The 18545-nt window shown below is 34.9% G+C and overlaps 1 protein-coding gene across 3 annotated transcripts in view; it reads right to left on the reverse strand.

Annotated features, from left to right (window-relative positions):
• SLCO1A2 (solute carrier organic anion transporter family member 1A2) overlaps window positions 1-18545 on the reverse strand; it is a 99816-nt gene that overhangs the window by 1519 nt on the left and 79752 nt on the right. For all 3 annotated transcript variants that reach the window (XM_044385196.3, XM_044385198.3, XM_044385197.3), the window contains 2 exons: window positions 11998-12062; window positions 11328-11445 (listed from right to left, as the gene is read on the reverse strand). In XM_044385196.3, the coding sequence (XP_044241131.1) occupies window positions 11328-11445; window positions 11998-12062 (183 nt within the window). The remainder of the gene's footprint in view (window positions 1-11327; window positions 11446-11997; window positions 12063-18545) is intronic.

Here is an 18545-nt window from a genome sequence, read left to right on the forward strand (position 1 = left end):
CAGACCATCCTGAACACCCACGGAATCAGCCTGAGCCGCAGGAAGATACATCTGCATCTCTACAAATGAACATCTCCAGCGCTGAGTATTGAGGTACGAAGCGGGGAGCCGTGAAACCTCGCACCGATATTGGAAGATAAACAGAAGGGGGAGGGAGCTGCTGCGTTCGGGTGCCGGGAAGCGGTAGCCACCTGCACGGGACCAGACTGAAACGGAGCCGGAGTGTGCGGGGGCGGCTGGTGGCCAGCGGTGTTAGTTAGAAGCACAAAGGACAGAGATGCGCGGGCCCTGGAAGTGAGGGCTGGGTTGCCGGGTGTGGGGCGCACATCCCGGGACGCTGCAGGGTTGAGCAGCACCAACAGAAACAGAGTTAAAGTGGCCAGAGGACCCCAGTGGAGAGTGGTCTGTGATCCCTCTGTTCTGAGACAGAGGCTGAGATTCGGCTACTGCTGCTCTGACTTTCAGAAGAGGCACAGCAAACCACCAGGGAAAGCTGCCAAAGAACAAAAGCCTGGAAATACCGGCTCAGAGTGTGCCCATCCCCATACCCCCTCGCAGAGGACATAGAGACTCTACCCAAACAGGGTTGCCTGAGTATCGGCATGGCAGGCCCCTCCCCCAGAAGGCAGGCTGAAAAATCAAGAAGCCACATGCGTAAGGTCCCTATAAAACAAGGGCACACGGCCTGGGTCCCGGTCAATAATTTGGGCTCTGGACAACCCCGCAACCTCTCCTCATCAGAATGACGAGAAGGAGAAATCCCCCCCAGCAAAGAAAAGACAATGAGTCTGTGGCCTCTGCCACAGAACTAATGGATATGGATATAACCAAATTATCAGAAATGGACTTCAGAGTAACAATGGTCAAGATGATGTGTAGACTTGAAAAAAGTATTAAGGAAAATGTTAATGAGAATATAGAATCTCTAAGGGCGGAAATGAGAGCGAATCTGGCAGAAATTAAAAATGCTATGAATCAAAGCAGTCAAAACTAGGTGCTCTGACGGCCAGGGTGAACGAGGCAGAAGAACGTATCGGTGAATTGGTGGATGGGTTAGTAGAAGAGAAAGCTAAAATAGAAAATTGGCTCAAAAAAATCCAATCTCAAGAATGTAGGTTACGGGAGATTACTGACTCAATGAAACGTTGCAATGTCAGAATCATCGGCATCCCTGAGGGGGTGGAGAAAAACAGAGGTCTAGAAGAGATATTTGAACAAATTGTAGCTGAAAACTTCCCTAATCTAGCAAAGGAAACTAGCATTCATGTCCAAGAGGCAGAGAGGACCCCTCCCAAGCTCGACCACGACAAACCTACACCACGTCACGTCATAGTGCAATTCGCAAATATCATACCAAGGCAAAGGTATCAGAATTATGTCAGACCTGTCTAAACAGACCTGGAAATGAGAGAAAGGGTTGGGGGGGGGGCATTTTTACAGCTCTTTCAGAGAAAAACATGCAGCCAAGGATCCTTTATCCAGCAAGGCTCTTATTCAGAATTGATGGAGAAATAAAGACCTTCCAGAATCACCAGTCATTGACCAATTTCATAACCACAAAACCAGCCCTACAGGAGATATTAAGGGAGGTTCTATAAAGGTAAAAAGGCCCCAAGAGTGATACAGAACAGAAAGTCACAATCTATAGAAACAAAGACTTTACAGGCAACATAGCATCATTAAAATCATATCTCTCAATAATCAGTCTCAAAGTAAATGTCCTAAATGCTCCAATAAATGCCACACAGTTGCAGATTGGATAAAAAGACATGACCGATCCATTTGCTGTCTACAAGAGACTCATTTTGAACCTAAAGATACATCCAGACTAAAAGTAAAGGGATGGAATACCATCTTTCACGCCAATGGACCTCAAAAGAAAGCTGGGGTAGCAATTCTCATATCAATCAGATTGGATTTTAAACTAAAGACTATAGTTAGAGACACAGAAGGGCACTATATTATTCTTGAAGGATGTATCCAACAAGTGGATATGACAATTATAAATATATATGCCCCCAACAGGGGAGAAGCAAGATACACAAGCCAACTCTTAACCAGAATAAAGAGACATATAGATAAAAATACGTTAATAGTAGGATACCTCAACACTCCACCATCAGCAATAGACAGATCACCTAAGCAGAAAATCTACAAAGAAACAAGAGCTTTGAATGCCATACTTGATGAGTTGGGCCTCATAGATATATATAGAACACTACACCCCAGAACCAAAGAATACTCATTCTATTCTAACGCCCATGGAACATTCTCAAGAATAGACCATGTTATGGGTCACAAAACAGGTCTCAACCAATACCAAAAGACTGAACTTATTCCCTGAATATTCTCAGACCACAATGCTTTGAAACTGGAACTCAACCACAAGGAAAAATTTGGAAGACACTCAAACACTTGGAGACTAAGAACCATCCTGCTCAACAATGATTTGATAAACCAGGAAATCAAAAATCAATTTAAACAATTTATGGAGACCAACAAGAATGAAAACACAATGGTCCAAAAGCTATGGGACACTGCAAAGGCAGTCCTAAGGGGAAAATACATAGCCCTCCAAGCCTCAGTCAAAAAAATAGAAAAATCTAAAATGCAGTTTTTATATTCCCACCTCAAGAAGCTGGAACAGCAACAGAGGAACAGGCCTAATCCATGCACTAGGAAGCAGCTGATCAAGATTAGAGCAGAGATCAATGAATTAGAAACCAGGAGCACAGTAGAGCAGTTCAACAGAACTAGAAGCTGGTTCTTTGAAAGAATAAATAAAATTGACAAACCACTGGCAAGACTTATCCAAAAGAATAGAGAAAGGACCAAAATTAATAAAATTATGAATGAAAAGGGAGAGGTCACAACCAACACCAATGAAATTGGAAGGATTATTAGAAACTTTTATCAACCGCTTTATGCCAATAAATTAAGCAATCTGGAAGAAGATGGAGGAGTTCCTGGAAACCTATAAACTACCAAGACTGAAACAGGAAGAAATTGATTTTTTAAACAGGCCAATTTATGAAGAGATTGAAACAGTGATTAAAAACCTTCCAAAAAACAAAATGCCAGGACTGGATGGTTTTCCTGGGGAATTCTACCAAACATTCAAAGAAGAAATAATACCTATTCTCCTAAAGCTATTTCAAAAAATAGAAACAGAAGGAAAGCTACTAAACTCATTCTATGAGGCCAATATTACCTTGATCCCCAAACCAGGCAAAGACCCCAACAAAAAGGAGAATTACAGATGGATTTCCCTAATGAATATGGATGCCAAAATTCTCAATAAGATCCTTGCTAATAGAATCCAACAGTATCTTAAAAGGATTATCCATCATGACCAAGTGGGATTCATCCCTGGGATGCAAGGGTGGTTCAACATTAGCAAATCTATCAGTGTCATAGATTTTATCAACAAGAAAAAGCCAAAAATCATATGATTCTCTCAATAGATGCAGAAAAAGCATTTGACAAAATACAGCATCCTTTCCTAATTAAAACACTTGTGGGACTTCATCAAGATAGAAAACTTCTGCACAGCCAAGGAAACAGTCAAAAAAACTAAGAGACAGCCCACAGAATGGGAGAATATATTTGCAAATGATACTACAGATAAAAGACTGGTATCCAAGATCTACAAAGAACTTCTCAAACTCAATACACGAGAAACAAATAAATCATAAAATGGGCAGAAGATATGAACAGACACTTTTTTAATGAAGACATACAAATGGCTAACAGACACATGAAAAAATGTTCAAAATCATTAGCTGTCAGGGAAATTCAAATCAAAACTACACTAAGATACCGCCTTACGCCAGTTAGAATGGCAAAAATTGACAAGGCAAGAAACAACAATTGTTGGAGAGGATGTGGAGAAAGGGGAACCCTCCTACATTGCTGGTGGGAATGCAATTTGGTACAGTCACTCTGGAAAACAGTGTGGAGGTCCCTTAAAAAGTTAAAAATTGAGCTACCCTATGACCCGGCCATTGCACTACTGTGTATTTACCCCAAAGATACAGACGTAGTGAAGAGAAGGGCCATATGCACCCGAATGTTCATAGTGTCATTGTCCACAATAGCTTAATTGTGGAAGGAGCCGAGATGCCCTTCCACAGATGACTGGATTAAGAAGTTGTGGTCCATATATACAATGGAATATTACTCAGCTATCAGAAAGAATGATTTATCAACATTTGCTGCAACATGGACGGCACTGGAGGAGATAATGCTAAGTGAAATAAGTCAAGCAGAGAAAGACAATTATATGGTTTCTTTCATCTATGGAATATAAGAACTAGGAAGATCGGTAGGAGAAGAAAGGGATAAAGAAAGGGGGGGTAATCGAAGGGGGAATGAAGCATGAGAAGTCTCTATGAGAAACAAACTGAGGGCTTCAGGGGGGGTGGGGAATGGGATAGGCTGGTGATGGGTGGTGGGGAGGGCACATATTGCATGGTGCACTGGGTGTTATACGCAACTAATGAGTCATCGAACTTTACATCAAAAACCGGGGATGTACTGTATGGTGACTAATAAAATAAAAAAATTAAAAAAAAAGAATGCATCCAAAGAAATCACAATCAATTGTGATTTCTACTCTGTGGGGTTTTTTTGATGACCCTAACCAAGTGAAGAAAATTCCTCTTCTATTCTGAGTTTGCTCAAAGTTTTAATTATGAATATGTAAAGTATCACCAAATTATTTTTCTGCATAATTAGCAGAATATCCAAGATCTTACCCCCTTCACTGTGTTAATAGGGTATATTAGATTAATAGATAGTTCTCGTATTGAACCATCCTTGCATGCCTAATATAAACTCTATTAGTGAGTGTTTTATACATTAGATTTGATTTGTTCATTTTTATTTAGAATTTTTGCATGCATATTTATAAGTAGAATCAGCCTGCACTTTTTTCCTCCTACTGAACTTGTCAAATGTGAATATTAAGATTGTACTATAACGAGTTGGGAAATTTTCCCTTTTTTTCCATTTCTCAGAATGACTTGTATTATACAGAAATCATCAGTTCACTGAAGGTTTGTAAAACTTGTCTTAAAAGAATCTGGACTTGGTGCTTTGAAGAATGGGAGTCTTTGACTGATTCACATTTTTAAATAACTATGAAAATATTCGTGTTTTCTATGTATTTATAGTAAAATTTGGTAATATATGCTCATCTAGAAAACTCCCTATTTAATGTTTCCAAATTGCTGTATCTAAATCCCTAAGTATTTGTACTTATATTTCCTTTTTTATTCTTCATAGTATTTATTTGTGCCTCCTTTCTCTTTGCCTTTCCTGATTACTGTTATTATTATTATATTTTATTCTTTTAAAAAAACAGTGTTTTATCTTTTGGTTACCTCTATGCTGGTGTAATAATAATTGTGTCATCTTTTTATTTCATCTTTTTACTTCTAAATGTTATTATGATACACTTGAAGAATACAGTAAAGAATACACTAAATGTTATTATGATACACTTGAAGAATACAGAAAAAATAAGGCAACTAATATGTTTGTACTTACCACCCAGGTTTTCAAAATGATTAAATTTTACCATTTTATTTCAGACCAATTCAAAATAAAATACTAATACATTGAAATCCCATGTGTGCCCCTATGATATTCTCTTTTAGCCCTTCCTAGATGTAAGACTATGTTGAATGTTATGGATTTTGTTTCTAGTTTATTTTTATGGTTTTATAATGTGTGTATGTATATATATATCATGAATATATACATACAAACTTTTTACTTTATATGTTTTTACATTTTAAATAATTGGCATAATACTATATATTTTATTCTGAAACTTCTGTTAGCCCCTCATTTTAAAACTATGCTCATACACACAGTTCTACTTTATTTACTTTTAGTTATTGTACCACATTTCAATGTGTGAACATGCCACAATTTATTAATCCAGTTCCCTATTGGATACTTGTATTATTTAACTTTTTTCTAATACCAACAATAATGCAATAGACATCCTTTTATATGTATCCTTGTGTATGTGAGCAAAAGTTTCTTTAAAATATGTCTCAGGGTTGTAGAGTACACACTTAGTAGATATTGTCCAAAAGTTTTCCTCATTAGTTTTTATTCACTACCAACATTCTTCATTATCTACACTGTCTTCTGTTGCTATGTGGTTTGTGTTTTTAACTCAAACCCAAAGCAATAAGGATCAGGGATATTAGGCTCTATAGTTGCTGGTACCCATCTGCTATTGGTATAATTGTTATTTCTTTGTAAGCCACCTATTTATTTTGTAACATGTTTTCCTTTTTACTTTGAATGTTTGTAATTTTACTCTGATATGTCCATTTATATATATTCTACTAGGCATTTAAAGTTCACCTTTGATACAAAAATTCATATCTCAAATTCTAGGAAATTCTAAGCCATTAATTCTTTCATTTATATCTGACACGTCCTCCATTCTCTTTCTAGAATTTTTTGAGGTGTATGCTTTAATTGTTAATTGGTTTTAGTATTATTTAGGCATTCATTTTTGTTGAATCAGTTCAGATTATTGATTTACATTCTAGATAAATTCTTCCGTACTCTCTTCCAGTTCACCAGTTCTCATTTTAACTATATTGACTTGAAATTTATTACATATTTAGGATTCATTTTATTATCTCAATGCTATACATTTAATCTCTAAAATTTCCAAGAGTTCTTTTTGATATCCTTATTTCTTTTTTTTAAAGATTTTTATTTATTTGAGAGAGAGAGAGAGATCCAGCGAGAGAGGGAACACAAGCAGGAGGAGTGGGAAAGAAAGAAGCAGGCTCCCAGCGGAGGAGCCTGATGTCGGGTTCAATCCCAGAATGTCAGGATCATGCCCTGAGCTGAAGGCAGACACTTAACGACTGAGCCACCCAGGAACCCCATTTGATATCCTTATTTCTGCTTGATTTTTCTTATAATTTCTTATTCATTTTTTAATGGACATTATGCCATTTATTTACCTTTTTAAACCTATTGTGCTGGTTAAGCACACTTATTTTCAAGTCTTTGTCAGACTCCTAAATTATATTAAATTTAATTGGAATGAAGTCATGTTTCAATTGGTAACTTATGTGCTTATATTTTTTTTACCATTAGATTTGTTCATGTGTTTTTAAGTTTTAGCTTGCAAAACTAAACAATTTTGAGTATTTTGTTGTTGTTGCTGACTTTCTGGTTTTCTTTCTCTGTATTTATTCTTCCAAAATCTCTTTTACAAAGAGGTTTGTATTACTTTCCTAGGGTTGCCATAACAAAGCACCACAAACTTGATGGCTTAAAACAAAATAAAGTTATTCTTTCCCAATTCTGAAGGCTTGACATCTGAAGTCAAGGTGTTGTCAGGGCCAGGCTACCTCTGTAGGCTCCAGGAAAGAATCCTTCCTTGATTCTTCCTAGTGGCTGGTAATTGCCAGCAATCCTCAGCATGCCTTTGTTTGTAGATGCAACAGTGCAATCTCTACCTCTGTCTCCACGTGGTATTCTTCCTGTGTATCTGTGTCCCTGGGCCTCCTTTCCTCTTCTTATAAGGACACTGATGATTGGATTTAGGGCCCACTCAAACCCAGTATGACCTCCTCTTAATTTCACTAGTTCAAAGACTTATTTCCACATAAAATCATATGCTGGAATTATGGGTAGATGTGAAATTTTGAGGGACACTATTCAACTCAGTCCAAGGATGTTGAACACCACCTCATGGATTACAGCATTGAATCTGGATCTAATCTCCTGAATCCTTGGAAGTACTTTATTTTCTCTTTGGAAGCTGAGCACCCAGAAACCATGGCCCATTTCTAGGTTTAGAGCTTTGCATTCAGCCTTTGTGCTCAGCTCTGTTTATTCCTTTATGTTTCTGTTCAGTTTCTAGTCCAGGAAAACTGGATGTCCAGGATAATGTTTATATTATCTTTGAACCCAGATATATCCCTCTGGATTTCAAAAGATACATTGTATCTATTGTTCTTATTTGCAATAGGAAATATATCAATACATAACTTAATGAATTATTTATCAGGTTTTTCTACTTTATTTGAAGTTGCATTGACCCTTTTCTAAATTCTGAGTTCACTAATTTCCAGTCTTTTTAAAAACTTATATACATTTAAATTTCTAAATATACTGCTGAGTACTGGTTTAGCCTTGTCCCACAGGTTTTCCTATTCAGTGCGTTCACTGACATAGAGCTCTAGTTACTTCATTATTGTTATTATAATTTATTCTTTGACCTGTAAGTAATTTCAAATGTGAGGTTTTGGCAACATTTTATCATGGACTTCTAATTGCATTGCATTATGGACAGAAAATAGTGGTTACATGGTATCACACTCTTTTTTAAAATTTTATGGCATTTGACTTAGTTGTAATAAATGTTTATTATAGGTTTGAGAAAAATATATATTCTATTGGTTGGGCTTTTTTTTTAATTGCTATATATCTATTAGATAACTCTTATACAATTTGGTGGTTCACACTTTTCTCTATCCTCAATAATTTTTTTCTATATTTTCTATTCACTTGTTGGGAAAATTTGTTGAAATTTTCCACTCTGATTTAGATTTCTTCCTGAAATTTTGTGAATTATTTTTTTATATGTTTGAGATTAGGTTGATAGATATATATGGGTTGATTACTGCTGTATATTATTGATAAAGTATTTCTTTTATTATTAAGTAATATCCTTCTTTAACTCTATTAATCCTTTTCACTTTATTTTTATTTATTTATTTATTTATTTATTTTTATTTTTTTAAAAAGATTTTATTTATTTATTCGACAGAGATAGAGACAGCCAGCGAGAGAGGGAACACAAGCAGGGGGAGTGGGAGAGGAAGAAGCAGGCTCACAGCGGAGGAGCCTGATGTGGGTCTCAATCCCACAACGCCAGGACCACGCCCTGAGCCGAAGGCAGACGCCCAACCGCTGTGCCACCCAGGCGCCCCTATTTATTTTTTAAAGTAGGCTCCATGCCCAGCATGGAGCCCAATGCAGTGCTTAAATTCATGACCCCGAGATCAAGACCTGAGCTGAAATCAAGAGTTGGATGCTTAACCGACTGAGCCACCCAGGTACCCCAATCCTTTTCATGTTAAATTCTATTTTGTCTCATAGTCATTAATATAACCACAGAAGTTTGATTTATTATCTGCCTGGTATATCTTTTCTGATTTTTATCTTCAATCTTTATTCACACTGTATTTTTTACGTCATGTCTTGTAAATAACATATAGCTAGAATTTTGAAAACACTGAAACTCATGTGAAATTCACTATCTTTTAAGAGGCAAATTCATTTACTTTTCATTTATTGTTAAACCTGATATGTTTCGGTTTATTTTTTCAACTTGTTTTGTATGCTTTTATTTTCCTGTTTCTTACTTCTGTTGAATTTTCCTTAATCCTTTTCTTCCTTTCTAGTAGCTTGGAATAAATGTAAGTGGCCATCCTTATACCCTTACATTTTTGGCAAAATTTAAAGTTAATCAGTATTTCTGTTCTTAAGAACTGTAAAAGAGTCCTAGATTTTAAACTGGATTTTAAGCTAAAAGGTTAGCCTGCCACAGTTGCATGGATGCTGGCTCAAGATACAAGACTTCCAGGTCAGAGACACAGAACTTTTTTACTCACAGTACAGTAATCAGCAAAAGCTGCAAATTCAGGTTGGTTTTCCTTAACCTTCAAATCCCAAAGGAATTACACAGTAAGAGACCTATGTGGATTTTGTGCACACAATGGGTTTGGGTCACAGCTAAGAAATCCTGAGTTTAGGAAATCCCATTCTTTTAACTGGGCTGCAAGCAAATCTGCCAAACTTTGCCCCAGAGAGAGTTATTATTTTTATCATCCTAGGCAGCAAACTCTGCTCCATAGGAAAACATCACCAATATCTTCCAAGGTATTTTACTATTCAAACATCCTTGAAAAGATAGTCCATAGCAAAAGCCTCTGTTAACAAGATATGCAGAAATGTAAGAGACCCATGGAGAATTGTCTACCAACAATATCCACCTCCTGTTTATTTTCTTTTTTTCTTTTTTAAGATTTTATTTATTTGACAGAGAGAGAGACAGCGAGAGAGGGAACACAAGTAGGGGGAGTGGGAGAGGGAGAAGCAGGCTTTCCATGGAGCAGGGAGCCCGATGTGGGGCTCAATCCCAGGACCCTGGGATCATGACCTGAGCTGAACGCAGACGCTTAACGACTGAGTCACCCAGGCGCCCCCCACCTCCTGTTTCTACACAATATTAACATCTGGTGAATTTTCTCATGAGTACATTTTATTGGCCACTCTAATTAATCTGACAGAGTTTGGTACCAAGTATAATTATTTTGTCTGAAATAACATTTAATTAAGGCTACTATCAACAGGAATCCTGGCAGCAGGTTGAGGACAATCTACACTAGTGATCCTCAGGGTTTCTCAACTGTGAAGTAAACCCATTGCATGCACAGTGTATGCCTGGGCCCACCTCTGCATTACCGCTGTAGAGCTTTAGGGGAACAGAGAACTGATGAAAACAGGAATCTCATGCTGTCTGCTCTCATCACAGTTCTTCACATATATCCTTTTACTAATCAACACAAGACCTTAGAATGTTTTAAAGAATGCTAGATTGTTTTTTATTAAATGAAAGAATTTTCATACCGCCCTGTCAAGAGAAATTAATACAAATGTAACAATTCAGGTCTCTAAATGAAAAAGAAATATGAAAATAGAGCAAAATGGAAGCGTTTTGTTAAAATAAACATTAATAGTATCTTGAGTTTTGTTTGAAGTCAGACTTACATTAACAAAAGAATAAGCCTTTATGAGACATGAAGAATATTGTGTCAGCAAAATTTAATGAAGGAGGAAAAATACCATTTTGAAAAATAGAGGTGGATGTGAAAGGAAGTAACGATTCAAGCTAGTATGAAGTTAAAATGATGTGGGATGAAATGGGAACACTTTAGAGAGCAATGTGATTTAGATAGGTAGTTTATGTACAGCTATTACTCTCAATAATGTATTGACTGCAACCAGTTTAACAAAGATCATTTTGAAAGGCTAGGTTAAGGATATCATCCATGCTTATATTGAACAAGTACTTTGAATATAGTGAGGAAATAAGATTCTAGGATATAACTAAGGAATAAAGATATAGTATTACCATATTATTACCATATATTCTGGAAACACAACCCAAAGTAGTCTAGTACCTGACAAAGAAAATGTTATACATGAATGGTGCCATTTTATGTACAGCCTGTGCTTAGAAAGGAATTCTTTAAAAAAATTATTATCTTTACCTGAAGTTGGTAGAATCATATATCCTGCATGCCCCTGACTCACCACATTTTAAAATTCCCCAATGTAAACATGTGGAATCCACTAAAGCTCCAAAATATATAGGTGCAGGAATTCCAGCTACAATTAAAAAGGGGAGAAAGAAAAATCCCAAGGTAAGAATTAAGGTACATTATTTTGTTTAGAAACAAAATTTTAATTTTCTCTATTTGTAGGACAAATAAAGCTAAATGAAATATGAATAGAATGGTTTAAATTTTATTTTTAGAAATTAAAAGTTACTTTTTCTATAAAGTTTCTAAATTATAAAAGATAAGTAATGTGATGGATAAATGCATCATAAAATTATTGATATAGGAAAACATTGAATTAATGATTCTTTATATTTTTTTATGCAGTGTTTTGGACCAATCACATGTATATTTTACTTTAACAAAGCATTTTTTGTTCACTTGCTTCTCAAATCTTCTAATAGATGAAAAGTAGAGTTAAGTTCAGATAGATCTTTTTCAGGTAAGAGGGGTAAGTTCTCCGTGTCTTCTTGTACCTCATTCTCATATAAATTACAAAGTGCTGCAAGCAGAAGGAATATTTGCTAGACTATTACTCTGAGAGAATTATTTCATTTACTTAGTATTTAATAAAGATGTTGGAAAAAATAACTATTTTTACCAAATACTCTTATGCAAAATGTATGTAACCCCACACCAAGAGACTTCTCTTCAGGCTTGATACACCTAAAAAAAAAATAAGTAAATTCACAAATAAAATAAGAGATTTAAACACTGTCATATTAAACACACACACACACACACACATGCACAAACAACTCTGTATGCTGGTGACACAGTGGGCACTAAAATTTTTTTGCATGCTCGGTCTTGGTTATTTAAGGGCTAATTATCCTAATTATAGCCTACACAGGACCTCTACTTCTTTTTTTTTTTTTAAGATTTTATTTATTTATTCGACAGAGAGAGAGATAGCCAGCGAGAGAGGGAACACAAGCAGGGGAAGTGGGAGAGGAAGAAGCAGGCTCATAGCAAGAGGAGCCTGATGTGGGGCTCGATCCCGGAACGCCGGGATCACGCCCTGAGCCGAAGGCAGATGCTTAACCGCTGTGCCACCCAGGCGCCCCAGGACCTCTACTTCTGATCCGTGGCATTTTACCCATCATTTTTTGCTCATTCATTTCTATCAGAGAGTTATCGAAGAAGGAAATATTTCATATCAATTTGTACCCCAATATCCACTTATTGAAGTGGCAGTTCTTCATTAAACCTTCAGCCTAAAACAAAATGATGCAACCCTAGCTGTATTTAAATTATTTGTCTTGACAAAATACAGAAAAGCCAAGAACTTATATAAGTAAATGTAAGGCAGAAAGAAAGCAAAAATAAAAATTTTCAAAAGAATGTGACAAAGAAATCCAAAGCAAACATATTTTATGTGATTTGGTATCATTTTGAGTCACACAGATCTCTCCATTCTCTCCAAAAATTCCCCCACTTTTGCACTGTTGCCTGAAATTCCTATATGTAGAAATGAAGACTGTAATTCCCCAATGGCTCTTTTTGTGTCCCACTCACTCTGTTATCTGCATGACTAATTCCCCCAAAGAATTCACTTTGGGAGTTCCACTGTATTCCCTTCCCTTCCCTGATTAACTCAAAGCAGAGAAAAAAAGCTGCTTTCTTCACAAAAGCATGTAATACATTCTCAGCAAAAATGTCATCTTATTGGCATTTTCTCAATATAAGTGTTTTATTAAATTTGAAAAACCTCATAGTTTGATCTAGACATTATCTTCCTGACACATAGGTTATATATGTATGTATGTATGTATGTATTTGAGATAAAGCAAGAGCGAGAGAGAGCACAAGCAAGGAGAGCAACAGAGGAAGAGGGAGGCGCAGGCTCTCCACTGAGCAGGGAGCCAGACGCCTGGCTAGAGCCCAACACACTGGAGCCAAAGGCAGCCACTCAACCAACTGAGCCATCCAGTCGCCCTGACACATAGGTTATTTAGACAACATCAGTGATTTTACTCAGAAGGAAGTTAACAAAACCAGGAGACCTAACATGACCCTCTTAGTCCCATGTTTTCCATTTAATACAGCAAATAGAGTATTTAAATTTTACTGAAGAATTTTTCTTTCCCCTCTATCTCTAATATACCACTTAATGATCTCACAGAAACATGAAATACTAATAGCGAAGAAATTATTTAATCTGTTTAAACAGTTTAAACAGTTCTATGAACTCTATCATTGATTGGCATTGATAATAACATCAATTTCTAGAATCCAAGAATCAGAAAAACTAGCATGGGAAATATTTAGAGAAATTGAAATCGTTCTTTAAACTGGCAGAGTAGCATTGATGTTGTGACCCTCTACGATCATGGTAGGAGATCCAGGGAGATTCCTCAAAAGTAGAGACAAACACAGATATAGTAATAAAAACCTAGGGGTTAAATTCTAGAATATGGTGCTGGCAAAAGATGGGGGAAGAAGTACAGACTTGAAAGAGCCTGATTAGGTACTTGTTTTATTAGGGGATAGATACTAATACTGAAAAGTTTTGAAATTGATAAGTAAAACATTAATGTAGTTAAGAATTTCAATAATCAGGTTAACCATTTGAAAGCTACAGCTTTCAAAGCAGCAGAAGAACATCCAATATATACAGTAATTCCCCCTTATCTGTGATTTCACTTTCTATGATTTGAGTTACCCATAGTCAACCACAGTCTGGAAGCAGATGGTCCATGGGCTGACACATCATTGGAAGATCAAAAGCAACCAAATGCTACAATATCTGTATCACACTGCCTATGTCATTCACCGCCTTCCATCTCATCATGTGGGCATTTTATCATCTCATATCATCACAAGAGGAAAAAAGGTGAGTACAGGGGCGCCTGGGTGGCTCAGTCAGTTAAGCATCTGCCTTCAGCTCAGGTCATGATCCCAGGGTCCTGGGATCTAGCCCTTCAAGCAGGGCTCTCTGCTCAGCAAGGAGGCTGCTTCTCCCTCTCCCTTTGCCTGCCACTTCCCCTGCTTGTGGTCTCTCTCTCTCTCCCTCTCTCTGTCAAATAAATAAAATTTTTTAAAAAAGGGTGAGTACAACACAATGAGATATTTTGATAGTGAGAGAGACCATATGCACTTAACTTTCATTATAGTATATTGTTATAATTGTTCTATTTTATTATTAGTTATTGGTGTTAATCTCTTGCTGTGCCTAATTTATAGGTCAGACTTTATCACAGTTATGTATATATAAGAAAGAACATAATATGTGTAGGGTTTGGTACTATCCATGGTTTCAGGCATCCACTGGAGATCTTAAAATACATCCTTGCAGATAAGGGGGTACAACTCTACAATGGAAAGCAAAGAAAGAATTAAAAAGAAAGTCAAATAAATAGAATAAATTAAATAAAGTAGCAAAAAGAGCCTTACCACAATAATTATAAGAAATACAAGTGGATTAAATGTATCAATTTTAGATGATAAAATCATACCTAGCAAATTATCTATGAAGCATCATCAAAGATTGAAAGCTGAAAATAAAGGGAAAGGAAAAGATATAACAGGAATATCTTAGATATAACAGGTGAAACAAAAGAAAGCTAGAACCACAATTTTAATAAGAAAAAAATATATAATTCCTTGAAAGAAATAGCTAAAAGATAAGAGAATTGAGTGATGCTAATAATAGAAGTATAATGACCAAAAGCATATTTGCATCCTATAATAAAGCCTCCAAATATATAAATTAAAAAACCAGGTGGTGGGTATTAAGGAGGGCACATGTTGCGATGAGCCCTGGGTGTTATATGCAACTAATGAGTGGTTGAACACTACATCAAAAACTAATGGTGTACTATATGTTGGCTAACTGTACATAATAAAAAAAAAAACACCTGACAGAATTATAGGGAGAAATGCATCAGCAATATTTACAGATTTGAACACCCATCTCTGAAAAACTAATGAATTACATTTACAAAATTTTGATAACAAAGTACTTTACTTCAATCCAAGAGATATAAGCACTGTACACTCAAAATGCAGAAGTTACCCATTCTTTTCAGAAAGACATGAAATACTCAAAAAATGCACTAGGCCTCAAAGAAAGCCTTGATATCCCACCTCTCCAACCTGTAATCTTTCAGATTATGTTCTCTGAACATAAAAATGGAGTAACAATAATAAAATGATTTCTATAGAAAGTTCTTACATATATGGAAATTATATAACACATTAATAAAAAAAAAACTTTGGCCTGGTGGGGCAATCATAAAAGAAACTGCAAAATAGTTAAAAATAAATATCAAAGAAAATACTCGTTGAGGCATAGCTAAAGCAATAATTGGGAGGAAATGTACCATTTTATATACAGTAGTCGAACAAATGATCTAAGTATTAAACTCAAATAGATAAAGCACTACATCAAAAACTAATGAATGGTGACTAACATAACATAATAAAAAAATAGCCAATCCTAAAAAAAAAAAAAAAAAAAAAAAAAAAAAAAACAAAAAACCACAGAGCAAGCCTAAAGGAAAAAAAAGAAGAGCAGAAATGCATGAAATAAAGACTAACAACACCAAAACCGATTCTTTAAAAGAAGAAAAATAAAACATATGCATCTGGCAATAATGATCAAGAAAAAATGAAGGGACAAATAAACAAAATACGTAAAAAAAAAAAGGTAAGCCTTTCAGATACATCAGAGAATATCAGAATGATAAAAGAATATTATAAACATCTATTCACTAGCAAGCATAAAATATAAGTAGAAATGGAAAATGTGAATAGGCACTAACACTGAATAAATGGAAATAGTAATCAAATATCACTGTCCAAATGAGCCCAAAGTATAAATACTTTTACAGGTGGATGTATATAAATTTCGACAGATATTTAATATAAGTAGTTCCAGAAATTTAAAAAAATAGAAAATTTATCAATTCTTTTTGTGGGGTCTCAAATGATTCCAAAGCAAAAAAAGACTAAAAAATAGTAGGTCTGTTTTACTTATCAACATAGATATAACAATTTTAAATAAAGTATTATTTAAACAAACCAAATCATATATAAAAATATACCATAACTAACTGTGGTTTTTCTCATCCATGTAATCAGTTTAACATAAAAAACTACCATTTTATTTTACTACACTAAAAATACTGAGTAGAAAAATTATAGAATCATAGATGCAGAAAAATATATTTAATAAAGTTTAGTACCTATTTCATTATTAAAGACTTAGAAACTAGATGAAACTAAGATGAAAACTATATACTGAAAATCTATAGCAAGTATCATAATGGAAAAATTTATGTAGTTTCCATTAAAATTAGAAAAGCACAAGAATACTCACTATCACAGTTTTGGAGGTCCAAGTTGATGATAAGAAAATTTAAAAAGCCTAAGATGTGTAAGGTTTAGAAATGAAGAGATATAACTCTCCATATTTGCACATATTTCTATATAGAAAGCTTAACAACATCAATAAGTTAATAGAATAAGAAAAGTTGTTGGATTAAAAACTAAACTTTAAAAAATTAACAGCATTCCTCTAAATCAACAATAACCAACTAGAAAATATGAGAAAATAGTGTCACTTACAAACACAAATAAATACATACCTATATGTATCCATACAAACACATCCATATGTGGATAGATACATGTGGATATGTTTGTTTATAATTATAAATGATATAATACCATAATGCCTATGGTAGGAGGAAGTGAAAAATAAAAAGATGTATGTATATATTTGGATATATGTGTGTGTATAGTATCTATAGAAGAAAATTTAAATAAATGGAAAGATTCCATTTTCACAAATATTTGATGACAGATTTTCTCCAATTAATCTATGGAATCCACACAAACTCCATCAAAATTCCTATGTGAGTATAGAGAGCCTTACATCAGAAGCTAAATCAATTTGTGAAGAAAAGAATAAAGAAAGAGTAATGGTGTCAGTGCTGGGTGGGTGAGGAAGAGTTACCATATGAGATATTAACATACACAATATCAAAATAATAAAATCAATATGGTACCAGTATGAGAACAGACAAAACTGTGGAATAAGAATAGAAGTGAAAAATAGACTCGCGTAATATTAAAGCATGAGATATGATAAAGGTGGCACCACAAATCAACAGAGAAGGAAGCTTTTATTTATATTGATGTTGGGAAAACTGCTTTATTATATGGAGAAAAAATAACACTGAACATCTGTCTCCCTTTCACCACACAAAAAAATAGACTTGAGATGGTTTAAAGAACCATATGTAAAAGGGGAAGCTATAAATACTAGGATAAAATTTAGGTGAATATTTTTATAAATTAGGAATGTAAAAACACTTTTAAGATATGACTCCCCAACACACAAACCCTAAAGGCAAGAAAATTGTTAGATTTCAGTACAATAAAATTTAGCATTTAATTTCATAAAAGATGCTGTGGAAAAATTAAAGAAAGATGAGAGACTAAGAGATAATTGTATCACGTAAACAATATTACCTTAATATTTATAATTTAGACAGCAATCAGCAAAATAGCCAAGAAAAATATAGGGAATATAATAGAAAATGGACAAAGAAAATCAATAAGCATCTTGAAGCAGAAGCCGAAATAGCTAAAAAAAAAAAAAATTGAAGAGATGCTTAAACACACAGAATCAGGAAATCACATATTAAAACATCACTGAGCTACCATTCTACACCCATTGGAGTGTCAAATCCTGAAATTTAGATAATTCCAAATGTTAGTGAGGCTGTAAGGAGGTAGGAACTCCCATGTAGTGAAGATGTGAGAATAACTTATAAGTACTAGCAGTATTGGTGAATTTATGTATGCCTGTGCTTTATGAGCCAAAAGAAGATTTATAGCACAACACCTCCTGTGTGAATATAAAAACACATAACAACAAAAAATATTAGCATTTTACAAAGGACAGTCCATTAAGATCATATAGCTATCATAGTCATGTGGATGCCTATCGTAGGAGGAAGTGAAAAATAAAAAGAAAAAAGCGAAATAAAAGAAGAAAAACTTGTCCCAGCCTATGGGGTAATGTGTTATGCACCGAGAATCGCAATTAACTTTACTTCTAAGTTTCCAATAAAATATGAAGGAAAGAGAAAAAGATGCAAATTTTGTTTACTAGGAATGTTTATGATATTTACTAGG

This window comes from Ursus arctos, unplaced genomic scaffold, assembly GCF_023065955.2.
Source record: "Ursus arctos isolate Adak ecotype North America unplaced genomic scaffold, UrsArc2.0 scaffold_26, whole genome shotgun sequence".
Lineage (NCBI taxonomy): Eukaryota > Metazoa > Chordata > Mammalia > Carnivora > Ursidae > Ursus > Ursus arctos.